We start from the raw sequence: 27,474 nt of genomic DNA on the forward strand, positions 1-27,474 counted from the left end.
CGTGGGAGCCCAGACAACCCTCCCCGACACCTCGCTCGGCCCTCTCCCAGCCCTCTGGCTCCCTGCCCCCAGCCCCCGAGATCCCGCCCCCGCCTGCGGCCCCGCTGCCCCGGGGGCTGGGGCCCGGGGCGGCAGGGCCTGACCTCCACCTCGGAGGGCCGAACTGGTTCCACCCAGCGGACGCCTCGGCGCTGCCCGGGCCCGCGAGCCCCTCCCTCCGCCTCTCCCCGCCAGGCGCCCGGCGCGGGCTGCGCTCGCTCGCAGCCGAGGGCCCGCAGGCGGCCATGGCGGCGGGCGCCGGAGCCAGGCCGGCGCCGCGCTGGCTGAAGGCGCTGGCGGAGCCGCTGAGCGCGGCACAGCTGCGGCGCCTGGAAGAACATCGCTACAGCGCCGCGGGCGTCTCGCTGCTCGAGCCGCCGCTGCAGCTCTACTGGACCTGGCTGCTCCAGTGGATCCCGCTCTGGGTCGCCCCCAACTCCATCACCCTCCTGGGCCTCGCCGTCAACCTGCTCACCATGCTCGTGCTCATCTCCTACTGCCCCACGGCCACCGAGGAGGTAGGGCGCGCCCCCCGCCCCCTCCTCGGCGGCGGAAGGACTCCCAACTGCTGTCCGCAGGAGTCCCGCGTTCCCCGCTGGGCACCACCCCAGCTGCTGCGCGGCCCCGCAGCTGCAGGCTCCAGGGGATCCGGGAGGCCCCCGCGTGGCTGACCTCCTGGGGCGGCGGAGGGGCGGACACCGCCTCTACCCCCGCGCCGCGTCCACCCGAGCCAGCCCCGGGCCGCCGGGAGGCTAGGCTGTCACGCAGCCACCCCAGTCCCGTGTCCACCCTGAGCCATCCTCCCCCGCCCCCCACAGCGGCGGAGGGGCTGTCAAGGTCATTGCAAACTGGGGGCCTGCTGCCTGGCCCCCACCTCATCCGACGCCAAGCTGTGGGATGGATGAGCAGAAGGTTACTTTACACACATTGGGGACTGAACACCCGTCTTGGTCCTGCCTTACAGCAGGGCTTGTGGTCAGGTTGGGCAAGCCCGAGATGCCCTTTGGACACTCAGGATCGTCTGCTTCCCAAGGTTGTGCTAGTGATCCTGACACTTACCACTGATCAAAAAGAATTTATTCTTTTAGAGGTAACAACTTCCTTTTTTTTTTTTGTCTCTCTCTCCATGAAACAGAAACTAAGGTATTAGCAAGGTGATAATCGTTATCATCACGACCCAGGATCATAAAAGCCAACAGATTTTATTAGCAATGAGTCTTTGACCTGTGTCCCAAATAAGAAGAGTAAATAATGTGGGCTTTGGACAGCTGTTTACCAGAAGCACCCCTTGAGCTGAATGTGGAGGATTTTGGAGGCAGAGGGGGCTCCTTGTGTCCATAGCTTTTTAGAGTGCAAGGATAAATGTTGCATTGCACACTCTGTGACATTGCTTTCTGATCTTTGCCCTCCAAATAGTGAACTCCCTTTATACTCATATTTAAGTGTAGATCCTTTGGGGAACTAATGCGATTTGAGGTTGGATAACAAGAATCCAGTGGAAATATCTCATGTCCTCTATATATGCATCCCTTTTTTAAATAATGGAGCCTAATTCTAAACAAATCTTGCCAGCTGATGGTTATGTTTATTATAGATGATTTATTGGCAGACGTTGTTATTGTTACTCATTTCCGTATTGTTTCAAAAGAGTCAGTTGCTTTAGTTTTGGCTAGAAAGAGCGCTGGACTGGAATTGGAAGACTTGGGTTCTAATGTAGCTGCACCAGAGGGAGAATGGCTGGTCTGTTTTCCCAGGTGTATGATAGAAAACCTAACCTGTCAAACCAATTTTACAGGGCTGCAGTGAGGACCAAATGATTTATCACATGCAGATAAATGTAAAAAGTTATAATTTGCTCAATAAATTAAAAATGTTACTCTTATTTAAAATGTCCTGAAAATAAATAACAAAATTTAGTTTTTCTTGGGTCTAGATCTGGCTAACAGTATTTGGATGTTTTTGATATTTGCCAGTTAGATTGTGCACTTTTCAGTATTATTAATTTCAGAACCATTTGTCGAGCACTTACTAAGAGCAGGGCATACAAACAAGCCCAAGAGATTCTGTTTGGGGATGTAATGGGGGTGGGTTGCAAAGGAAGAGGTCAAATTATGATTAATTTTTAGGCTCAGCCTCATTTTAACAAGGGGGAGACACGTTTCAAAAAAATATATCACAATGATCCAAAAGGGGGGGGAATAAGGGTTAAAATAACAAGATGAAACCGAGAAGTGTTTCTAAAATATATGTCATTAGATCCTGCACATGCCTCTAAGTGGCTGAAGCAGTGGGGAGATACACCATGACAAGATTCACATTGTTTGCTTGGTAATTCCAGCAACAGCATGAAAGGAACATGCTGTTTTGCTTTCAGGTCACAGGGCTGGTAAATGACGGGACCAGGCAAGATTCGGATGTAAGTTGGTCCGACAACAAAGTTTATATTTTTTTACATATACTACCACCTTCTTGTCTGGAGTTCCTGCCTTTTTCTATGTGATATGCAGGAACCTACCTTGTGTCTTAGTATTTATCAGGGATGTACAGTGCTTTCATATCCACTGTTGCATTTGTGTCCTATATCAACTCAAGGAGGCTGGTAAGTATTTTTCTTCCTAGAATAGCCTTTCCACCATTTTAGTATTTTTTTCTATCCATTCATCTTGAGGTAACAGTACTACTATATATCTTTATTAAGAGGAAATTGAATCCCAGAGGGTTGAGTGACTTTAACCTGGCTTGGAACTTGTTTTTTGATTCTTAGACTTAAGAATTCTTTGTGCTTTTTCAGACCTGACAGATTGCATCCATAAAGGGTCAGAAAAAATTCATAAGGTGTTAAGGTTGGGCTTGTCTACCTATATAGGATATAATCCTACCCACAGAGGACTACATATACATAATGCAGACTACATATCTATAATAATAATATTTGATCCATTTTTTTAACTACTGTGTGAATTTCTAGGACGTGACTGGGGATGAAGGGAAATTAACAGAAAAAAGTTAAGCGATTTATACTGAGCTTCTACAACAGTGCTCTGAATTGCATTTCACACTGCATTTTTGTTACAGAACTTTCTACTCCAGCCAAATAGACCTGCTTAAGATCTCTTTCCTTGCCCCTCTCTTTTCTCCTTCCTCTCCCTTTTTCCTGTCCCATTTCCGTCTTTTCTTTTTAAAGATATTATTTATTTATTTTTAGAGAGAGGGGAAGGGAGGGAAAAAGAGAGGGAGAGAAACATCCATGTGTGGTTGCCTCTCACGTGCCACCTGCTGGGGACCTGGCCAGCAACCCAGGCATGTGCCCTGACTGGGGGGGATCAAACCAGCGACCCTTTGGTTTGCAGGCCTGCACTCAACCCACTGAGCTACACCAGCCAGGTCTCATTTCCATCTATCAACGTGCAGTTCTAACACTACCGCCTGATGAAACATTTCTTCCTTTTCCATAGTCAAATCAACTACTTAATCCTCTAAACTCCAACAATAACAATAATAACTAAGGCTTACCAAGTATTGACTCTGAACCTGGCATTATCTTAAGCTGCGTTTTTTTGTCTATTATCTCATTTAATCCTCTCAAGGACTCTATGAAAAGGTACTATTATTACCCCTATTTTATAGATGAGGGAACTGAAGGAAAATTAACCTCTTCCATGGCATACAGCTTTCAATGGAGACCAGGACCAGGATTTCAAGCCAGAAAGCCATGCTTTTACCTTGGGACTTTGTAGTCCACCTGTAGAACCTCTCCATTTCGGGTATGTGTGTCTCTGCTGATCAAGGCAACCTGCCCGGTTGTAACTTCAGACCGCTCTTGCTCATTTGGACATTCGCCACAGTGCAATGCCTTATCTACAGCAGAGGCCTAGTAAATATTTGCTGAATTATTGACTCATGAATGAAATGACCAAATGTAATCGGGAGATCATGTCAGTCCACCCTGACCCAGTTTTAGTGGGTTTTAGAGTAAGTACTTATCAGTTCTTTGGCCTGGGTAATTCCAACAAGAGTAAGCAGGAGCTGGGGCAAATAGAGAAAACAAGAACTGGATTGCTTCCTCCTTTGCTCCGTGAGACCTTCCTGTTTGAATGCTGTTCTGCCCTTGGCCTCCATTCCTTAGCTGCCTGATCCTCAAGCAGAATCACAGACTCCTGTGGTGTGAAAGACCTTATGGTTTATTTACTGTCATTCCTACATCTGCATATGACAAAACTCAGTGATTTCAATCCGGAATCTAGTTCTTTAAGCTCCAGCCTAGTAGCATTTATCTACCACAAAATTCTCCTGCGTCTGTTTTTGACTGGTATAAACTGTGGCTTCGTTTTTTTAAGTTTATTTGAGTAACTGTTTTTACTCTATCTTTTTGGTCTGTGTATATAAATCCATGTCATATCTCCATTAAGAGCATGTTTATAGCATACCTGGGCCTACTATAGAGCTAGGTCAAAGGGCATTGAAAAATTTCTTTTGTTTTGACAAAAAGTTGAAACAAAAAGCCAAGTATATGTGAGCAACTCAGAAAGACCTTAAGAAATACTTTATTCCCTGTCTTCGTAATTCAGGTTATAGTTGCCTTTGCACTATAGTTATTTCTTGGGGGAATAATAAGAAGAAGCAATAATCTATAGATTCCTCAATTTTTTTTACAGGTTTAATTTCTTTGAAATCTAGTATATTTTGGTTTTTATCACCTACTTTCCTCTATTTTTTCTTAACCAGCTCAATACCTTAACAAACATCAGTTATTAAGGCAGGACTCTTATAAGGGATCGGCCTCTCCAAAACAAAATACGAGCTCCGAACTTTTATGAGGTGCGGGTTCTGCCAGCAGGGCGGGGACTTGAGTGAGGCAAGCAGGCACTCAGTGCTCAGAATTGAAGCAGGTGGGTGCATGACCCTGAGGATAAATGCCTCCTCAAATTCTGCAGCCAAGCCGCTGGACCCTAGTCCCAGCCCTCTGTAGAAGGAGCTTCTGCAGGCCATGTGGAAGTAGCTTCGCTGTGGGCTTTTGCCCTTTGATCCCTGTGGCTCTCTATACTTGATTCCCAAGGACTGAACTGTTTTTCCTTTAGAATTCTGGTTCAAGTTTGGATAAAACGTGGCATTGTAGTGTATAGAAAGAGCTTTAAATCCCATTCCTGGTATATTTGACCTGGGCAGAAGGCTCTGGCCACGTGGGGTTTGTGAGGGTAAAAGACAGATGTTAGAGGACCCAGTACAGCCGGCACTGGTGATGCATCTGGCCCCGGGAGTCCTCTCCCTGCTCCTCTCCCTTCCTGTTCCTCCTAGCACAACGGAGCCTGGCATTTTCAACAAGAGCTCCAGTGAGTGCTAGAAAAGGGTTTTGTTTTGTTTTGTTTTGTTTTTTTTTAAAAAAGGACTATTCACGCAAAATATAACAAGAAGGAAGTCTACCTGTCAAAGTTCAGATTTCTAATGTCATGGGAAAGCCCCATGGCCCTGCAGTGCTGGTTGAACTGTGTCTGTGGGCAGGTTTCCTTCCCCAGCCTTGTAACCTGCCTCATTTCCTGAAAACGGGTGTGCTCTTCTCAAGTGCTGGCCCCTAACCAGAGCTAAGGCCAAAGGTCCCTGTTGGAACCATTCAGTCCCCAGGGCCCTTCCTGAATGGCGTGAGAACAGCCTTACCCTTCCTGACACCAAGGCTGCTGGAGCCTCGCAGGCTTCCCGTGGGAGCCTCCCTCGTAAACAAGGAAGTTCTCTGTCCTGCACAGGTGAATGACCGTCTGCACTGTGTCACCAGCGCGCAGTAGGGGTTACGCCAGTGTCACATTCACAGTCTTTAGAAACCCTATGGATTTTCCCTTAAAAAAATCACTAGAGTGACTCCACTAGGTACAAAGTCCTCCTTTGAACACCACGGCAACATTACATTTTTTTAAACATATGCAAGGTCTGTCTTAACAATTTTCTTCCTTCCTACCTGTTGTAAATGCGGTTTCTATTTTTATGGAGAGAATACTCAGTTGATGTTTGGATCATTGAAATATCCCCTTACCAGCTGACCCGATAGTTACTGGTTATGTAATATCTTTTGCTTATGTGTCAAATCATACCCAAGATTATGTATAGACAAGAGGTCTTTTTTAAATATAAAAATTTATATAAATGGGCGTTGTATAGTTTCAGTATTTCCTAAGTTTTAATTTGGGAAGATTTTTGCTTTTGTGTATTACCTATATTATTTTTTTTTACTATTTTTCTTTCATCAACTTTAAGCCTAGTCTTTTTTTAAAGACTCAGACTTATTCTAAACCTTCTAATAGCCATATTAAATTTTTCCAAAATATATTGGTTGGCCAAAAAGTCCGTATGTTTTTTTCCATAAAATAAAAGACACATTTTTCATTGTCACCAATAACTTCATTGATTTAGATATTTTGAGTATGTTGGCTGTCTCCCACGTGGCTGTCTCCAAATTACCCAATATTGATTGTTCTCAATTAATGTCTCAATTTGATCGCTCTCAACTTCAACTGGTCTACCCAACTGTGGAGCATCGTCCAGCAAGAAATCTCCAGCACGAAACTTTACAAACCACTTTTGACACGTTCGATCGGTCCCAGCACCTTCTCCATACAGTGCACAAATTTTTTTTTTTGCATTTAGTTTCATTTCTACCTTTCTTGAAATAATAATGCATCATATGCCAAAAATATTGCTTACTTTCTTTCATCATCAATATTGACATGGCTACGGAAAAATTCACCAATTTTGATTTTTTAACATGCACACTTATGTGACAGCTGACACAACACAATCTAACAAAATTGTTTCCAATGAAGTGAAACACAACTAAGCACTACTTGAGCCATCTTATAGAAAAAGCAAATGCAGTTTTTGGCCAACCCTATATTAGAATAAATATTAAAATGAAAAGTTTACCTATGAAGCACCTAAAATGATCATATGTAGTATCAGTAATAACAGTTGCAGTAGTTAAAATTTACTGAGCTCCTTCCATATGCCACATACTTTTTTCTAAGCCCTTTACATGTAATAATTTATATAATTCTCACAATGATACACGAACAGTGATTATTCCCATTTTTCACAAAGGAAAATTGAGGCCCAGAGAGGTTAAGTAACTCAACCAATTCGCTCAGCTTGCAATGGCAAGGCAGGGACCTGGGCGCAGGAATGAGTCCAGAGTCCACATTCCTAACCATTCTGCAAGAACCTGGGCCATGCGTTTCTTCCCTTTGGACACCATCTTACCTAGCAGGTTACCAAGTAACTACCAAGGGGAAATATTTAGATCACTGGCCGATTTTAATTATCTAGTTGTTTAGCTCTAATGGTATGTACAGCAGATTATATTCTAAAATTAATAGGGGCCTTGGAGACTAACATTTTTATTTACAGAAGACCTAAAAATGTGTTCCAGGAAATTCAGGTTTTTTAAGGTCCAAAAACTTTAAGTGAAGTTTGTCCGGTGAGCAGAGATGTGCTCACGAATTTCTTTCCAACTCTTTTTCTTCCTTTTCCTGATGCATGTGCTCGTTCAAACACATATACAGGGTCTGGCACAAGTAACACCCCTTTTTTATTACAGAACCTTTTCTTCCCAAATCGTAAGCATGTAACTCTGTAACACAACAATATTCACACTCATGCACACCATACGACATTTTAGGTGAAATGTTCAAATTATTATACCCATATTATTACCCTACCACCCACACTCAAGCAAGCCTTACTTCTGCTGGACCCTGTATAAAAAGAGGCATAAGACCCAGCATCATTAATTGATTGATATATGAGTATTCTTTCTGATTCAGAGTTATTTTTAACAAGAACAATTGTCATATGGTCTGATTCAGACCTCTGATTTCTCTAATTCTATAATGAATAATGCCTATAATTCAAGTAAGTAGAAAAAAGTAAAATTTCCCAAATACTTTCATACAGCTGTTTTTCAGCAGTGTAGCTGAAAAGTCATTTAAATTTATGTTTTTTTAAAGACTAAGTGTTATGATTGAGCCCTAAAATTATCTTGTTTTTTAGAGTAAACTTAATCTTTCATGAAATCAGGTAAGATTCATCATTAGTGAAGTTATTTCTTAAATTGTGACATGATTAAATACCATGCAGTCATTGAAAAGAATGATGTAGATTTGTATGTTTGCTTTGGAAAGATTTCTAATATATTAGAAATCTTACATTCTAATCTTAAAGAATACATTAGATATGAAAATTATATAATCTAAAACTTTAAATATTAGGAATCTAATATTACCTGAAGTTCTACTGTAATATTTCCTTCTATAGATGTATTCTGATATATTGCTCATGACTTTATAATTCATAATCCAAGCCTAATATTACAATACTTTACATGTGAAAGTTTTGAAAATAAGTTCACACAAAAACTGGAATTGAGTTGGGGTGGCTGTGTCCACACTGCTACCTCCTGGGAGTGTCTTCTGTAATTATACCCTTTTTAAAATTTTTTTCTTAATTTTTAGAAAATGCATTTATTTTAGAGAGAGGGGAAAGGAGGGAGAAAAAGAGGGAGAGAAACATCAATTGCTTGCCCCTCACAGGCATCGCCCCAACGGGGGCTGGAACCTCCAACCTCGAGAGGCATGTGCCCTAATGGAACAGGTGACCTTTCGCTTTGTGACCAACACCCAGCCAACTGAGCCACACTGGTAGTTACATCCTTTGGAGGACACTCCTCAAGGAAGGATCCTGCTGGTCCTGACCAAGTGGATCTCCAACCTGAGGCCATTTTTGCAAAAATAGCAGGGTAGAAAAGAAGTTGAAAATTTGCAAAGTATATAATAGCTTCCAGGTGAGAATGGAGGTGATGACTTCAGAGAAAAGAGAGGCTAGGTTAGGCTCTAAGGCCTTGACAGGGCCAGAACAGGAATGAACTGGGTACAGGCGGATCAAGTGGTCCTTTCTGTTTTATTTTTTTCCTAAAACAACAGCAGTTTATTCTTTCCCAGTTCTGGAGGCCAGATGCCCAAAATCATGGTGTCAGCAAGGCTTCACTCCGTCTGGAGGCTCAGAGAAGAATCCATTCCTCGTCTTTTCTGTTGGTTGCTGGTTGTTGGTTGTTGGTTGTTGGTGGCCTTTCTAGGTTGCATCCATTTCTTACGGCTCACTGCACTTGGAATCATCTTGTGCAAGCAGGAAAGTGCTTCCCAGCAGATGTGAGGGAATAGGTAGGTAGTCAGCGACTAGTCCAGGTCAGAAGATCCAGGGTGTAGAGCTGGTGGCAGAGTAGATCTCATACCATATTGTAGGGCAGGCGAAAAGACCTGGGTTGATTCCTGGACCCATCTGGCTGCTTGGTTTAATGTGACTTTATCGCCATTCCCTAAGTTTCACTTTTATCTTTAATAAAAAGAGCACGATAACTGCCCTGTCTCTATGGATTGCCTTGATATTTTGTAAAATAACACACTTTTTTAAAATGCCCTTTGTTGTGTAAGAAATGTTATTACCATTCCAATCGTATGTCTCCTAATTACCTATGGGTCTTCTGTCACTGACTCAGGAGTAAACCTTTTCTTTAAGGCCTCTGCCTTGGTTTATGCATAAATCTCTTCTCTTTTCCCTGTTTAAATTTCCCCTTCCTCTCTTTACCTGTTTAAACTCTAAATGTAACTCCTCTGGTAGCCTAGGGAAGTAGTTGTAAACTACTGGTTTGCAGTAATTTGTGATGTACCTTGGTGGGTTTTTTAAAAGTATTCTGCTTGGGATTTATTGAGCTGCTTGGATATGCGAGTTTATAGATTTCAGCAAATTTGGAAATTTCTCAGCCATTATTTTTTCTTCTGTTTTTCATGTTCAGTCCTCTCTCTGCTCTCCTTCTGAGACCCCAGTTATGTGTATGTTAGACTGTCTAGGCCCAGTTCAGTTGTTCTTAGTCTTTTTTATTTCTGTGTCTAATTTTGGATAGTTTCCATCCGTAGTTTGGAAGTTCACTGAGCTCTAAAATGCTATGAATTTTTCCAGTGTATTTTACATTTCAAATACTATATTTTTCATTTCTAGAGGTTTCACTTAAGTCTTTGATGTCTTCTCCTAACCTTTTGAACATATGAAGCATATTTATAATAATATTTAATGTCCTCATCTGCTAATGCCATTATTTCTGTCATTTCTGGGTCTGCTTGCATTGATTGATTTTACTCCTAGTTATAGATCATATTCTCCTGATTGTTTTAATGACTAGTAATTTTTTATTGGATGGCAAACATTGCAAGTTTTATTTTGGGGAGTACTTTATAGATTTTAAATTATTATTGTTCCTTTAAGTTGTAGTACTTTGTGTTGGCTACAGGTAAAGTGCCTGGAATCTGTCGGATCCTTTTGAGGCTAGATTTTAAGTCTGTTTGGACTGTTCAGAAAAGCTTTAGTCTAGTGCTAATTTATCCCCACTACTAAGGCAGTACACATCTGAGAACTCTATCCAGTGCCCTAGGTGTTACGGGGTCTTTCTACTGTGCACAGTGGGAACACGAATGATTCCCACCTTGTGTGGGCTTCAAGAATTGTGTGGCCCGGTGCTTTCCAGTGGTTCTGTCCTTGGTGCTGGTTAGTGGTTTTGTCTCATTCAGGCACAGGTTAGTTTTCAGCCAAAGGTACCCTGGTAGATCTCCACATCTTGGGACCCTCTCTCTGAGCTCCTTCCTCTTTCCCATGTTCTGCTCTGCAAATTCTGTCTTGACCTTCCTGAACTATGCTTACTTTCTCCTCGACACAGCAACACCACTGTGTTATGTTGGGGTTATGTTCCCGTTCCTGTACTATAGCCTAGAAACTGCCTTTAGGCAGTAGGCTGGAGTTACAAGGCTCGCCTCATTTGTTTCCCTTCTGCAGGAATCACAGTCCTGCCTTGCCTGCAATGTCTGAAAACTCTTGTTTCATTTTATGTTGTTGCTTTCCAGGTTTTATAAGATGGGAGGGTAATTCTCGTCCCCTGATACTCCATCATGAATGGAAGCAGGGGTATGTAATTTGTCTTTGTTTTTTAGAGCAAAGACCTGCGAATAATTTCAAATCTAGTGCCATACGTGAATAGTGTTATATTAAAAGAGCTGTGGACTAAGAATCAAAATTAGGTCCTAATCCTGGCTCGGTCATTTAACTTTGTGCTTCGCACAATATGAACTTCTGAGACCCTTTATCCAGATAACTTAGAGCAATTCATTTGATCTCTCAGTTGAATTTTAATTTGTAGAAGGAAAATTACGAATCTTCCTTATAACACACAGAGGTGATAGGAAGTGCGAACACGAGACAATGTGTCAGTTGGCGTAGGTAGCTCATTTCACTTACTATTACTTGCTATAACAGTGTTCGTTATTTCCATGTACTTTCAGGCGCCGTACTGGACATACCTATTGTGTGCGCTCGGACTCTTTATCTACCAGTCACTGGATGCTATCGATGGGAAACAAGCCAGAAGAACAAATTCTTGTTCCCCTTTGGGAGAACTTTTTGACCATGGTTGTGACTCTCTTTCTACAGGTAAATTGTTTATAGTTGTGGGGGGGGTAATTAAATTTTATTGATTATGCTATTACAGTTGTCCTGGCTTTTTCCTCTTTGCCCCCCTCCAGCCAGTACTCCCTACACCCTCAGGCAATCCCCACACCATTGTTCATGGCCATGGGTCATGCGCTCAGTTCTTTGGCTGCTCCATTTCCTATACTGCACTTTGTATCCCCATGGCTGTTCAGTAACTACATGTTTGTACTTCTTAATCCCTTCACCTCTTCACCCACTCTCCCCACACCCCGCCCCTCTGGCAACCGTATGATGTAAATGTTGGACCTCTTGAAGTTGTCCCGGGGCTGCTTATAGTATCCTCATTTTTTTGCATTCTTTTTTCTTCTTGTTGGTCTGATTGGTTGTTTTATTTCTTCCTTATGTTCTGAATCATTGATTTGATTCTTGGCTTCATTCACTCTTCTGTTGTTTCCCTGTAAGTTGTTCTTTATTTCAAGTAGTGTATCCTTTGTTTCTGACTGGGTCTTTTTTATGTTGCTGAGGTCCCCACTAAGTTCCTTGGGCATCCTTATAACTAGTGTTTTGAACTCTGCATCTGATAAATTGCTTATCTCTATTTCATTTAGCTCTTTTTCTGGAGTTTTGATCTGTTCTTTAGTTTGGGCCGTGTTCTTTGTCTCCTCATTTTGACAACCTCCCTGTGTTTGTTTCTGTGTATTAGGTAGAGCTGCTTTGACTCTGTGTCTTGGTAGTGTGGCCTAATGTATGTGTCCTATAGGGTCCAATGGCAGAGCCTCCCCTATCACCCAAGCTGGGTACTCAAGGTACGCCCTTTGTGTAGGCTGAGTACACCTTCCTCTTGTAGTTGAGCCTTGGTTGCTGTGGGTAGATCAATGGGAGGGATTTACCCAGGCCAGTCAGCTGCAAGGATTAGCTGTGATGACTTACCACCAACCCTCACCCTCCGTGGAGGATCAGCTAAGCAGGAACAGGGTGGTGGTGCTCCAGCATGGTCTGTATCTGCCCACTGGGTGAACTGGCCTGGGGCTTTCCCGGGTGGTGCAGGCCAAGGTCAGCCCCCACCTTCTTTTTTCCTGGGGCCACCCTGCCTAAGCTATAAAGCAATCTGAGATGGCTGCCACTTGTGCTGGGCTTGGAGATTCCCAGGTGAAGCCAAACTGTGACTCTAATCTGGCTGCTGCTAGTGCTGGGCCTTGGGCTCACTGAGACCAGCTGTTGCTTGTTTGAGAGGAAATTGTTCAGTATGAGCCAAGACCAACCATTTGAGAGGAAATTGTTCAGTATGAGCCAAGACCAACCATTTACACGGAAAAGCAGCTTGGGTGGGCCTATAAGTTGGGTGGGGTGGAGTCTCTGGTGATCTTCAAGGCGGTGTTAGGTTGAGGGAGTCTCAGATATGACACCAGCTTGCTGGCTCTATGGCTTTGTGACTCTGTGGGGGGAGGGTTAAGAAAAGGGACAGTGGCCTCTGCTTACCTTGTGCTAGACACTTCAGTTTCTCCCACTGGTGCCTTTCAAGCTGCTACCCCAGTGCTTGAGCTCAGAGGGAGTGAGTCTGAGTAAGCCCGTTTGTGGGTTCTTTAAGAGAAACTCCTTGGGGCTCCAGCTGTTTCCTCCACCAACTCAAGCCCCACTAGTTTTTTGAAGGCAGAAATTGTGGGGACCTATCATCCTGGCACTGGAACCCTGGGCTTGGGTCCTGGTGTTGGGCTGGGACTCCTGGCTCCCAAGATACCCCTCCTGAATTTTTATCTACCACATGTGGGTGTGGAATCAGCACTTTCCATGTCTGCACCCCTCCTACCAGTCTGGATGGATGTGGGTTTTTTTTTTAATTCCATAGCTGTCAGACTTCCATTCAACTTGATTTCTGATGGTTCTAAGTGATAGTTGGTCTACATTTTAGTGGTAATTTTGATGTGGTTGTTTGAAGAGGCAAGCCATATCTGTCTATGCTGCCATCTTGACTGGAAGCACCCTGTTTTTTTAAATAATGGCTTTAACATTAAATGAACTGAGCTGTTAGAGTGATCAGTTTTTTTTTTAATAGGTGTACATATCCTGGGAGCAATTTACACATGTATTTTTAAAGTATATTCAAGAATTTATATACTTTGGCTTATAATGCCAAGATTATGTGTCTTAAAACTCTGTATTGCTACAGAGTACATGGCAATTTTTTCATTAATTATTTCTAATTCTTAATGGTTTTTAAACCTTGTTTCTTTCAGTATTTATGGCAGTTGGAGCTTCAATTGCTGTGCGCTTAGGAACTCATCCTGACTGGTTGTTTTTCTGCTCTTTTATTGGAATGTTTTTATTTTATTGTGCTCATTGGCAGACTTATGTTTCGGGTGTGTTGAGGTTTGGAAAGTAAGTATGTATTTTAGTTGAACATTTAAAAATATAACTGAATTTATTTTCACGATCTATTATAGTTCATTTGTATATAATAATGGTAACAAAGCTTCAATCAAGAATTGAAATTACCTTTTAATTAATTGGAGCATCCATAAATGTTATGCCTTAATTTAAGTCTTTTAGGTAATTTGCATGTTATAAATAATTTTATTTTTTCTCCCCTTCTCCAAGTTACTAACCCAAACTTATATTAGACAGAAGCTAGAGAAAAATAAGGGACCTGAATAATACAGAGACAGGATATGCAGTACTTAATAAACATTTGACTTTTATAACAAAATAATGAGATATGGAATCTAAAGGTCCTTTTGGTCAAACCTTCATGGTCCAAAAAGGGGAACCTGCTTACAACAATCACCAACAACAGGTAATTGTGAAACTCTCAGCTGTGGTAGACAATTGGTGAGATAATGTAAAAGCATCTTGTAAATGTTAGAGCTAAACACTCAATGATTTATACACACACTAACGTTTACCTATATGTGAGCACATACAGGTTTTCCTTACTTAACAGCGTAGTCAGCTGATAATTTAGTGATGGGACTAAAGGTAAAAATAAATTAAGCCTATAGAGATTTTTTACATCCTTGATATTCGATATATGGTTAACTAACCTTCACATTCAGAAATTTTATTTGTAAACATCTTTTCAATTCTTTGTCCTTCCTCTTTAGAGTTGATGTAACTGAAATTCAGGTAGCGTTAATGATCGTCTTTGTGTTGTCTACATTTGGAGGAGCAACAATGTGGGACTATACGGTAAAACTTTTAAATTCATGTTTAAGTACTTTTTATTCTTTTTAAAATATACTTTATTGATTATGCTATTAGTGTTGTCCCTTTTTTTTTCTCCCTTTTATTCCCCTCCTCCCTGCACCCCCCTGTCCTACCAGCATCCCCCTCCCCACCCCCCAGCTTAGTTCATGTCCATGGGTCATACATATATGTTCTTTGGCTTCTCCATTACCTCTACTGTTCTTACCCTCCCCCTGTCTATTTTGTACCTACCATTTATGCTTCTTATTCCCTGTACCTTTTCTCCCATTCTCCCTCCTCCCCCTCCCTGCTGATAACCCTCCATGTGATCTCTATTTCTGTGATTCTGTTCCTGTTGTAGTTGTTTGCTTAGTTTGTTTTTGTTTTTGTTTTCTTTTTAGGTTCAGTTGTTGATAGTTGTGAGTTTGTTGTCATTTTACTATTAATAGTTTTGATCATCTTTTTCTTAGATAAGTCCCTTTAACATTTCATAATAAGGAAAAATTGCATTAATTTTCTTCAGAAATCCTTAGTATTATATTTAATATTCATTCTGTTTTTTAACCTTTTCCCTTTGTTTTATAGCTTTATTATCCTATATACCTTCTTATGGCATTTTCCCCTGTGCATGAATATATTACCAAATAGAAAACAACCCCGTTTCCCTAATACAAAATTAAACACACTAGTTGAAATACCTTTTTCCAGATCAAAATTTATCTCATAAAATAGATATTTAGAAAAGTAAATTCAATAAAATATTTTACATTTGAAACTTGTCCCTCAATATTGGGAAGGAATGTTGCTAATTTGCATTTATATAATATATTATGAAGTGAGGTTTCCCATTCTAAGGAGTGTTTTTATTTTCTGCTTCATTTATGACTCAGTGTTTTGATAAAAGATGACTCTCAGGAAGCCACCGTCATAAATTCATGCTTTGCATGGGAAGAAACTATAAAGAAACAAATTATTTTGTCTCTACAACCTAAGTCCACAGCATGGGCTGACTCACAATCTTGTGCCCGTAGAGTTAAGAAGAATAAGAATAATATTGCCAGCCAACAACTTATTTATTTATTCAACACTTATTATGATCCTAAACATTTTACTGTCATCGTTTCGTCTAATCCTCAGAACACTCCTGTAAAATAGATACTATTACTATTCTGTTTTATGAATAAACTTTAGAATGATTAATTAATTTGTCCAAGAACACCAGCTAGTGAGTACTAGAGCTAGGAATTAAGTAGACTATTTCAGACTCTATGTTTTTAATCACTAAGCTATATTATACCTCCGTTGAAAATAGTACAAGATATAAAACTAAACATACTCTTACCATAAGATCCCTTGGTATTTATGCAAATAAGTGGAAAACTTGTATCCATACAAAAAGTTGAACACAGTTATTCATAATTGCCAGTTCTTGGAAGCAACTAAGATGTCCTTCAGTAGGTGAATGGATAAACTATGGTATATTCAGACAATGGAATATTAGTCAATGTTAAAAAAAAAAGCTATAAATCTATGAAAAGACATGGAGGAACTTCAAATGTATATTACTTAGTGGAAGAAGCCAATCTGAAAAAAGGTATATATTGTGTGATTCCAACTATATGACCTTCAGGAAAAGGCAGAAAAATGTAGATAGTGAAAATGTTAGTGATTGCCAGAAGTTAGGGGGAAGGAGGGATAAGAAGACAAAGCACAGAGGATTTTTAGGGCAGTGAAACTGTTCTGTATGATACTGTAATGCTGGATACCTGTCATTATGGATCTGCCCAAACCCATGGAATGTACACCACCAAGAGTGAGCCCCAATATAAACTGTGGACTGTGGATGATAACGATGTGTCAGTGTGGGCTCATGGATTGTAACAAATGCACCACACTAGTGGGGGTTGTTGATAGTGGGGGAGGCTGTGAAAGGGGGCAGTGGGCCCTATGCGGACTCTATGTACTTTCTACACAGTTTTGCTGTGAACTTAAAATTGCTTTAAAAAGTAATTCTATTAAAAATAGTAATTGGAGATTACTCTGTGGCATTTAGTTTCAGAATTGCCAATTATAGTTCATATCACTAGGTTCAGAAATAGACTTTGAGGATATTTTCAAGCAGGTGGTATATTCCCTGAGAAATTCATATTCCTTTGCACCATGTAAGAATAAATAGAAGCAAGTATGTGCTATAATAGGCCTGTAGAATATACTAGAGGGATGTGATGTGTCTTGAATGGTAGCTCCTCTGCTAGTAATCATAAGAAGGTGAATGTGAACCTAGAAGCAGTTACGCATCTCTGGTCATTAAGTCAGATGTGTTTGTCTTAAATTTAGAATTCATATTGATTTTAATGGGGAAGAATTTAACTTCATCTTAAAATAACTTCACTCAGTGTCTTGGCAATACCATCGGAAGAAAGCACATTTGCCTATGCTCACCAAAAGAATACTTATTTTAGGTGTAGATTTTCTAAACTTAATTGTTAATATGTAGTTTCCACAAATTTTAGTAGAATATTTTAAAGTCTGTTTTCAAAACACAATAGCCTACAGCTTTTGACAATTCATTGTTACTGTTTTTTTAAATCCTTTGCTGCCTCTGGAGGTTTTCTTGAACAGCAACTGACCAAAAGGTAAATAAATAATACTGCTAGAGATTTCATCTGGATGTTAGGTGCACAGAATTTTTGCAAGCATATACCTCATGATTATTTGTCACATTCATGATGCAGATCATGGTGTCTGACTTTCCTGCGATGCTGCATTTCAGAAATACTAAATCCTAGTGAACCATCCTTTTTCATTCCTTTAAGTCGAGGGAAGTTTATGAGGTTAAATGTCTCATCATAATTATGTAAGTAGACTTAGCTGAATTTGGTGGATTCATTTTTCACTTGATGAGTAAAACCATTAAAAGAAAAGTTACTACTTCAGTGTACATTCCAGAATTTAAGGTTTGATTATAAGAAAAATGATAACTTATTTTACAGGGCCATATCATAATGTTTCTTTAATATTTAATAGGAAAAGAAATTCTAGTTTCTTAATGACTTATTTCTTTCCTCTACCCCTGAAGATACCCATTCTAGAAATAAAATTGAAGATCTTCCCAGTTCTTGGAGTTGTAGGTGGAGCGATATTTTCCTGTTCAAATTATTTCCATGTTATCCTTCATGGTGGAGTTGGCAAGAATGGATCCACTATCGCAGTAAGAGATTAATTTCATCATCATTTAGTGTTAATTTTATGCTAAATTTACTTATCACCAGCTACAGAGATACTAAAACTATGCAGAAGTTCAAGAGTGGGGAAGAGAACTAAATATTTTAAAGGATTCTTTGTAGGCACCTAATACAAAAGCATTTTAAAAACAGCTTAGACCGATAATAAAGCATCTTTCCTCTTTCTACAGCCTTTCTGAATAGACTTTTCTGGCATTTCATTTACACATCCACTGTTTCATTACCGTCTGTAATTAAGAGTTGCCATTTGTTTTCTTATGTTTTGTGCCTTACACTAATAAGGAGAAAAGATAGAGAATGAGTTCCTGATTGAATGGCTGGAAAGCTGCCAAGGTCATGGTTTCTCATATTGGATATTTATTACTAGCAAAGTAAATTTTATTGAAATATATTTTTAAAAACTATTCTATTCTAAAAGGTAAAACTTTTTAATTCTTTTTTTTTTTAGGTGACAATATTTTAGTTGTTCTTGTCACAACTCCATTGCTATTCTATCTGGTTTTTTTTAATATATTTATTGATTATGCTATTACAGTTATCCCATTTCCCCCCCCTCACTCCACTCCATCCTGCCCACCCCCTCCCTCCCAAATTCCCCCCCTATAGTTCATGTCCTTGGGTCATACTTATAAGTTCTTTGGCTTCTACATTTCCTACACTATTCTTACCCTCCCCCTGTCTATTTTCCACCTATCATCTATGCTACTTATTCTCTGTACATTTCCCCCCCTCTCCCCCTCCCACTCCCCTGTTGATAACCCTCCATGTGATCTCCATCTCTATGGTTCTGTTCCTGTTCTAGTTGTTTGCCTAGTTTGCTCTTATTTTTGTTTTAGGTGTGGTCATTAATAACTGTGAGTTTGCTGTCATAAACTTTTTAATTCTTAAATTGAATGGATAGACTGTGTGCTTTGTGTTCATTACACTTTGCTCATGCTCTAATATTTTTGTATTTATTCATATTTGTTTCTACTTCATCGTTAGTAATGTAGTTTTCTACATTAAAACTTCTTTAATATTTTATGTGGGAGTTAGAATTCCTGCCAAGTTTTTAAACAATATAACACAGACCTATGTTTTTTAAAAAACACTGCCATCTTCAACATAGTTGAACTTAAGAATATAAATACTTATTCCAGTGATGCTATCTTCTATCAAAATGTTTATGGAATGTCTTTTTAGAATTGCTTTAAGCTATGGCTCATTCTCTTTCATTCTTTGGTGCTATATATAGTTCAAATTTTCTGTCTTTTAAAGGTGGATTTGATTTTGAAAAAGAGTCAGTCATTTGGAGCTAGGTCTAATAAATAAGAGGAGTAATAAATATGAAATACAGAATTTTCAGTTAAAAATTGTCATCCTCTTAAATGACTTACAAATTGACTCAAGATGACTTCAAAAGAATCCACATAATTCATAAATTATCAATATTTATGAATACATTTTATACACATAATCCAAAAGGAAAGTATAAAACTCATTTAGGTAAATGAGTTCTGACATATTTGGAAAAATGAATTTGTTGTTTTTTGAGGTGTTTTGTCTGTTAACCTTAGTACATTGCTGTGCATAAGGCAATTAGGAATACTAGATGCTTGACCATGGATGATAAAATAGAGCTGTAGCTGGAACACAAATTCCACTAAAGAAAATGTTATTTAGTAAGGATCAGTGTCCACTTTAGAGAATATTTTACTAAGAAATAATTGATGAATTTTGAAGGAAGACAAGAAATCTGATCCTACAGCTACGAGGTGGTTGACTTCAAACTTTTAAACTGGTGCTTTTCTAACTTTTTAAGCAGATTTTCTTGCATAAAATCTATAAAACCATAATAGAGATAAAAGCACTATCTTTTCAGTTGAAATTTTTATCACTATATGTTTTATTTTATATTTTATAGTATTATTACTGTAATTTTATAAGTTATCATTTATAACATGTAAACTTAAGTCCATTTTAATGAACACATTTAAATTGATGATTATTGATTTAGTAAGTCTTACTATCAAATTTATTTCAATATTTTGTTCAGGGTAAGCAGTGCTGAGAGAATCCTGATTCACATAGATAAAAATGTAATGGGTTGGATTTTATAGTGTTATATAAAGTGCATTTGCAGTCTAAATACCAAAAAATGGAGATGTAATTGATATTGAGAGAGACCAAGGCAGATATATCTGGACAAAAACATGTTAATTTTGTAGTCCAAGTGTTAATGGCCTTCAGCATAGTAAAACTTGGTATAGAATAAATGATATTTTTTTAGTGTTTATTAGCTTAAAATGTGATGTATATAAAAGTGGAATCAAACATCTCTGTAACTCTGGAGTTCTGTGAAAGTTTGAAAAGCACTGCTAAGGCCTATATACTCCTTTAGGCCATACACTACATCATACTGTTTTTCAGCTCTCTAGTTCCTAAAACAAAATAGATGCTCAGAAAATGGAATGTAATAAATACAGTTTTAAAATGTGATGTTGATTTTCTGCTTTATCCATTAGGGCACCAGTGTCTTGTCACCTGGACTTCACATTGGAATAATTATTATACTGGCAGTAATGATCTATAAAAAGTCAGCAACTAATGTGTTTGAAAAGCATCCTTGTCTTTATACCCTAATGTTTGGATGTGTCTTTGCTAAAGTAGCACAAAAATTGGTGGTAAGAAATTATTTAATGATTCACAGTATAAATAACCTACGTGGTCCTCAGACACAGAACTGGAAACTATTTCATGTAATGGGTAGTTTTTTGTGGTGTTACCATCACAATATATAGTTACCTATTTGTTCTCCAAGTAAAATTTATGATGAGTTAATGTTATATTCAGGGAGACTCTTTACTATATAGTAAGTTCTTTTAATTATTTATTTAACTATAATTAACAAATATAACTTTCTGATATTTTCTAATGAATTTAAATATTGGAAACTTTAATAAGCTATCCCATCATCCAATCATGAATTTTGGAAGTTTTAGATTCAATATTTCCATATCAAATATGAGATTAAATGGTCTCTTTACCCTTATTTGTCTTAATAGTTATAGTCAGTTCTGTTCTGAAATTAAAAGCTAAAATGTTGAAAATTTAATAGTGAAATTATTTTATTTTTTTTTTATAGATAGCCCACATGACTAAAAGTGAACTGTATCTTCAAGACACTGTCTTTTTTGGCCCAGGTCTTTTATTTTTAGACCAGTACTTTAATAATTTTGTAGACGAATATGTTGTTCTGTGGATAGCAATGGTAAGTTCTTTTCTGCTAATATTTTATTTTTAACAGATACCAGATAACACTATGCTTATGAGTCATTTCAGTGAAATATCAGGTAGTCTCACTACTAGTCTACACAGTAAATGTTTCTGTAAAATTACTTTTAAGCTGTGAATTTTCTTTTTAATTGAGTACAGAAATGGTCTACATATCTTGCTTCCACCCACCTAAATCCTTAAAAATACAACTGTGAGCTTTCCAGTAAATGATAGGGAGATTTTCTCCTCAAGGGGAAGAATTCCCTCTCCAGCAGCAGAGCTGAGAGGCTTCTTTTTGTAAAAGGAAGCAATTGTCCCTGGTCTCTGGGAAAGTTTTTAAATAGTGTGCTTTCTTCAGTTTTTTATACAACAAAATTTTGTATACGCCTCCCCTCAACTGTTATCTTTTCCAGTTTTTTTTTTTCTTTTGGTCCTGCAGAATTTTGAGGGATCCACACAAGGGACACCTACCTCACTTCCATAGGTCTTTGCTTTCTTATAACTAATCTCAAAGGAGTAAGAAATGTATATGATGGAATGATTTTCTTATAATTGGTAGTCCCTTCTAGTAGAAATTTGTGGCTTTGTTGCATAGCAGAGAATTGAAAGAATATGGAGTCAAGACTTTTCTGTTACTTTCTAGCTTTTGTATTTTAGTCTAGGTTTTACTGCTGTGCCTCAGATTCTATAAGTATGAAATACCCTGTGTGTTCCAGAGGACTATGAGGTCCAAATGAGAAATACTGTATTTTGCCATGTGTAATGCACATCCACGTTTTTTGTGTGCATTATACATGGGATTATTATACTCTGGGGTATGTAATCATTATATTCATGTATAATGAGCATCCTTATTTTTCCCTCAAAAGTTTGGGCAAAAAAGTGTACATTATACATGGTAAAATATGGTATATAAAAATACTCTAAAGTGTAAAATTTTCAGTGAAGAATTTTCAGTTAAAGTTTGAGATGCGGGCAGTGGTGGGAGGTGAGAGGGATAGCTGTTGCTTCAGAAAAGATAGACCATAATCCATTTTACATTTTCTTTTTGCTTCTAAAGGTCATTTCTTCATTTGACATGATGATGTACTTTAGTGCTTTGTGCCTGCAAATTTCAAGACACCTTCATCTAAATATCTTCAAGACTTCATGTCATCAAGCACCTGAACAGGTTCACAAGCATATTGACTAATAGCCCAAGGAAAAGAGGAGAAGCAGTTAGGGGAACCTAGGAGTGAAGGAAATCCCCTTTTGCAGGTGGCTAGTATACTATCAAATAAGGTTATATTTGAATATAAAACATTAAGTCCTATAGATTCCATTATGTCTCTCTCAGCTATGAAGTCCTCATTGTGTATCAATATTTGTAACTACAGATATTATCAGAGTAATACAATCTATAAGTTAGAAACAAAACCAAAGAAAGAAATTTCAATTTTCTGGGGATAAAAAAGTACACCACAGTAGTTATAAATACCAATCTTTTTGTCTCAGAAATCTTTACAGACACTCAGGATTTTCATTGCCAAATTACATAAAAATTCAAGACTTAAAGAATTTTAGCCATGTTGAGGATGATGCTTTTATTGCAAAAAATCGACAAGTTCATAATATTTAAGTGCATAGATTGTAATACTCTAATTACTAAGTCAAATGATGATGTATGATTTTTATTAGCCATTTTCAAAAGAGGTAAAGTTAACTGCTGTTGTACTAAAGGAAAACTTGCCTAATATACCAACTGGAATTGAAAAGGGCTACTATAATCTTCTATAATTTTGTTAATAAAAGCAATTTGTCTACTAGTTCAGAAAAACAAATGAATCTTTACAGTGAGAGTAACTTGTTTCTTGATATTCTGAATTAAAATATCATTGCCACAAAAAGGTGGACATTAAACATCTCCTTTTATGAAAAATAAAGCAGCCTTAAAACACAATTGACATAAGAAAATTAGTGATTTATAACAACATGGCAAAAATATCTTCCCTTTAGAATATCAGCCAAAGTTACAACTATACATTTCATTTGAGGTAAAAAGGGGATAAAATGTCTATCAGTTATTTAACCACTAAGTACATTATGTATTCTTACCTTTCCACTCTTACTTAAAAGTATGTATAGCGTTCATTATGAATAATAGAACTATCACAAAGCTCTTTGGTGATACAAATCTTCAGACTCCCCTTTTATCCTATTTTTAATTTTATCCAGCAGTTCTGTAGACCATGGCCATATGATGAAATAATTTTTTTAAAAAGGAGTAGTGATTATGTAACTGTATCTTAAGCAAGAAAAAGACATAATGAAAAAAGTGGAAGATGATATACCTTAAAAGGAAAAAATATTTATGTGAATTAAGGACACAGAACACTCCAGGGTACTTATTTTTACTATTTTACAATTGGTAAACTCAAATAAGGACCTTCTTAGAAATATATTCCGACATATACTTTGGCTTAAAAGGAAACTCCTTTCAAAATGCAAAAATTTAGGAAGTAAACTGTTCCCGTAATGTCAAGTATTTGTTAATGGTGAAGGACTAATTTCTCCTTGTGTGAGTTACCAGTTAGAAAAGGAGAATCAGTATGGATTTGTTTTTAAAAGCTTTGAAAACCTCAAAACTAAGATAAGAGTGGGTTATGGGGGAAAAACGAGAATTGAAAACATGGAAAAACAGGAGAAGAATCATTCCTCTTCTTCTAATAGGCATTTTTGGGGTGGGGGGCATTTTTTGTTTTGAATGTTTCGATGAAAGCAATTCGAGAAAAAAAATCGTAAGTTTAACTGACTTATTTAAAATGCTGAAATAATTCTTTATTAAATCAAGTGTTTCATATGTTATATTTTTAAAATACACATTTTAAAAGACAAGGTATAAGAATTAACTATTCAAGTCTGGAAATGAATGTAAAATCAAAAAGAATCTAAAATCAAATAATAGATAGTTCTGTTATTTACTCTAAATTGAAACTGAAAAAGAACATTCTAGGTAATTTATCTTTGAAGACAGATGTGAAGTACTTAGTTCATAAGTAATTAGGCATCTTAATGATATGCTTTTAAATCATTACTACAAGCATGTGCCATTTAATTTCAGACCAGCCCAATTAAATGAATGGCCTTTTGATGTCTTTGTGGAAATGACATTTAAAAATCCATTATTTTATTTTAAAGAAATTTTTATTTTACTTTTAATGTGGTTCAAGTATAGTTGTCTCCATTCCCTCCTCTCCAACGTCCCCCCCCAACTCATCCCCACTCTCTATCCTACCCCCCCCTTTGGCTTTGTCCATGTGTCTTTTGTACATGTTCCTTGACAACCCTTCCCCTTTTTACCCTGTTATCTCTCTCCCCTCTCCCCTCTAGTTAGGGAGGGAGACAGAAGAGAGAGATGTTGATTTGTTGTTCCACTTATTTATGTATTCATTGATTGCTTCTTAGTTATGCCCTGACCGGAGATCAATCTTGGTGTATCTGGACGATGCTCTAACCAACCAAGCTACCCAGCCAGGGTGCAAATCCATATTTTAGGATGGCTATTTATTATATCTTTTTCAGTTATCTTAATGGTGTTTAGCAGTTTTATTCCACAACACAAAGTTAAGTTGCTTTTTAATAAATCTCCTACATCAGTAGATTTTCTTTTGAAATCTAATCATTAGAATTGGCTGTGTAACTTAATGACATACAAAAAGATGTATGTATAAAAATAGGTTTTATACTTTTTTTCTTAAGGGACAACCATGTAACCTTTTATATTTGTGCTTTCTACCTTTTGGGACTGATACAGATACACTAAAGCCAAAACTTGAAATTAAATTATCTTTATTGCTAAGTTAATTGACAAGTGTTACAGAGAAAAATTCACTATTACCATTAAAAGGCAGAAAGCTTGGTACATACAGTTTAGATATTGCTGATACTAACAAAACTGTTTAGATTTTATTGGGAGGTTAAGAGAAAGAGGAGGCTTACACTTAAGCTAATGATTAACACAATGTAATATTTTAAACTAGAACTTTTAAACCACTCTAAGACTTATATGCCTCTTTGCTAATGTGATAATTGTATCATATTACTTAGGTTCAAATTCTTCCTTCAAAGAGTCATCAGAATAACATGGATTGAAGAGACTTTCGAACATTTGCCATCTCCTGCTGCTGCTGTTCATGAAAGGAGATATTAAACATGTTTAATTTTTAGATAAGTGTTATACATATTTCAACAAATAAAATGTTTCAATGCTTACACTAATCCTTACTTTTTCAGTGTTTACTATCATAACTTACAGTGTCCATCATAATTTGTTTTTGCAACAAAGCCATTTCTTTTTTAAGTTCATTCTGTGCACCAGTAAGTAGAGTCTCCTGATTCTTCTCCAAGTCCTCCATACTCTAAAACACAAAAGACTCATTCAGTTACAGTTACAAATCATCAGTTTTCATCTCAGGTTCTAAACTTGTACAATTAATTTTCAAAAGCAGGAATACTTTAAAATTCAAATAGTATACCTCATTTATTCCAAAGAAAAATATTCTAAATAATACATCAAAATACCCACTAAAGAATTAAAAAATGTTAGACATGAATTAAATATTACTACAGGAGGTACAACAGTAGTGCACCTTGCTTGAAACAATGGGTTAATAAACTGTTAAGATTTCAGTATCTAACATAGTAAAAGAAAAAGACTGGAAATAATAAATACCATATCCCAAATTAATAAATACCGTAATTTTAAAAATTTCTAAAATCCTTCTAAATATCAAGTTGTAACCCACTTATTATGACTAATAATCAAATGTGATGAGAATTTATCAGAGGTATTAAGTGACCTGTAGTAAACCTTTCTTCAATTTATGAAAAAAATTATGTTATAATAATTTACTAATCATCCAATAAATAATGATCCTAATGCCTACTGTGTAAAAAGTACTATGTTAAGTGCTGTAGATAAATTTAAAAATAATATGTGATCCTTCCCTTTTTCCAGTGATGACAAACATGAATAAGACATAAAATTTTGTAATAGACATGGAAACACAACTTGCTATGGCTAAGTACTAGAAAATGAGGATTAATTCCAAGTTAGTTGGAAAAAGAGTAAGATCAATAGATAAAGCAAAAAGTTTTCTAGGGCAAGAACATAAACAAAATCATGGAAGTGTACAGTAAGTCAGAGAAAGCAATTATGTGGAGGTATGGGTATAATGGTCAAATGTAGTAAATGAAGCATAAAAATAGGATTACATTATTAGGTGGGGGGGAAATCTTGACTACCTAAGAATTTAGAATGAGAAACTACTGACAGTTTTTCAGGAGGGAAGAGATAATGTTTTAGGAAAATAATATGGCAGAACTATGAAGAATGGATCATAGAAGAGAGAAATCAGTTAAGTGTTTTAATAGTATAACCAAAGAATGAAAAAATTTTAAAAGAGAACCACTGCAGAGGTAAAAATTACAGGACCTTCTAATAACTGGATGTGTAACGAATAAGGGAGATGGAAGAGTCAAATATACTAAAATTCCTATCCTGTTACTTTTAGTGCTAATATTTAGAGGAAATCTTTTCTAGTACTTTATCAAACCTCCACACCAATCAACAAATGGTTTTCAGGGAATATTATAACAAGGTGATTGGAAACACTTTTTAACATAACTTGTGTTCACATATATTATTAGTAATCTAAAAGCAAATATACCATAAAGTACATATATAACACATCTGAAATTAAAAGAAATACCAATTTCAATTGGGTACTTTCTACTGAACAAACACTGTGGATACAAAGACAAGTAAAAGTCTATCTAGAAATGATTATGAACCTTCTGCTTTCAGTTGAATAAAGAACTAATACTAGTGCTAATATTAAATACAAATTTTATGCATAATATGTACATTTTTAGGTAAAATTCCCAATTCACCATCTCCTTTTTTGAATAATTCCCACAAAAACGTTATAATGTTAAAGTAGAATATAGTACTTAAATAAAAAACAGTGAATTCAAAACGGAAAGTAGTTGAAAATTTTAAATGCATAAGCAAAATGTTTTTCCTTAAACTTAGAAAAAAATTATTTTCTACTTCCAACATAAATTGTTTTATGAGAATATGTTGTTACCAAATACAACTGACCTTTATGAACTGCTCATATAACTGTTTAATTGCGTTCAGTCTCTGGCTCTGAACAACTCTAGATTGTTGAAAAACCTTTTGTTGCTGTCGAAACAAATTCTA

General features: G+C 37.4%; 2 protein-coding genes across 5 annotated transcripts in view; one reads left to right on the plus strand and one right to left on the minus strand.

The window, feature by feature from the left end:
* Nucleotides 1–25,481, plus strand: CHPT1 (choline phosphotransferase 1). Of its 3 annotated transcripts, none has more exons than XR_008426560.2 (9): nt 1–557; nt 11,403–11,550; nt 13,785–13,926; nt 14,649–14,733; nt 17,810–17,941; nt 20,480–20,638; nt 21,100–21,225; nt 22,291–22,490; nt 25,317–25,481. XR_008426560.2 is itself a non-coding variant. In XM_053921962.2 (9 exons), exons 1-9 carry the CDS (start codon nt 285–287, stop codon nt 25,359–25,361), a joined length of 1,221 nt encoding a protein of 406 aa, XP_053777937.1. In that variant the 5' UTR covers nt 11–284; the 3' UTR covers nt 25,362–25,481. The 3 variants fall into 3 exon arrangements, 1 of the variants encoding a protein (XP_053777937.1); XR_008426559.2 differs by having other exon boundaries at nt 4–557; nt 22,291–22,487; XM_053921962.2 differs by having other exon boundaries at nt 11–557; nt 22,291–22,401.
* SYCP3 (synaptonemal complex protein 3) overlaps nt 25,343–27,474 on the minus strand; it is a 7,926-nt gene continuing 5,794 nt past the window's right edge. Inside the window, exons 6-8 of one of the 2 annotated variants that reach the window (XM_024579320.3) lie at nt 27,373–27,471; nt 25,523–25,627; nt 25,343–25,396 (exon numbers count right to left, since the gene is read on the minus strand). In XM_024579320.3, coding sequence (XP_024435088.2) covers nt 25,343–25,396; nt 25,523–25,627; nt 27,373–27,471 — 258 coding nt within the window. Of the gene's footprint in view, nt 25,397–25,492; nt 25,628–27,372; nt 27,472–27,474 lie in introns of those variants that run through there. The other variant, XM_045186890.2, reaches the window with a different exon arrangement.

Source organism: Desmodus rotundus, chromosome 3, assembly GCF_022682495.2.
Source record: "Desmodus rotundus isolate HL8 chromosome 3, HLdesRot8A.1, whole genome shotgun sequence".
Taxonomy (NCBI): domain Eukaryota; kingdom Metazoa; phylum Chordata; class Mammalia; order Chiroptera; family Phyllostomidae; genus Desmodus; species Desmodus rotundus.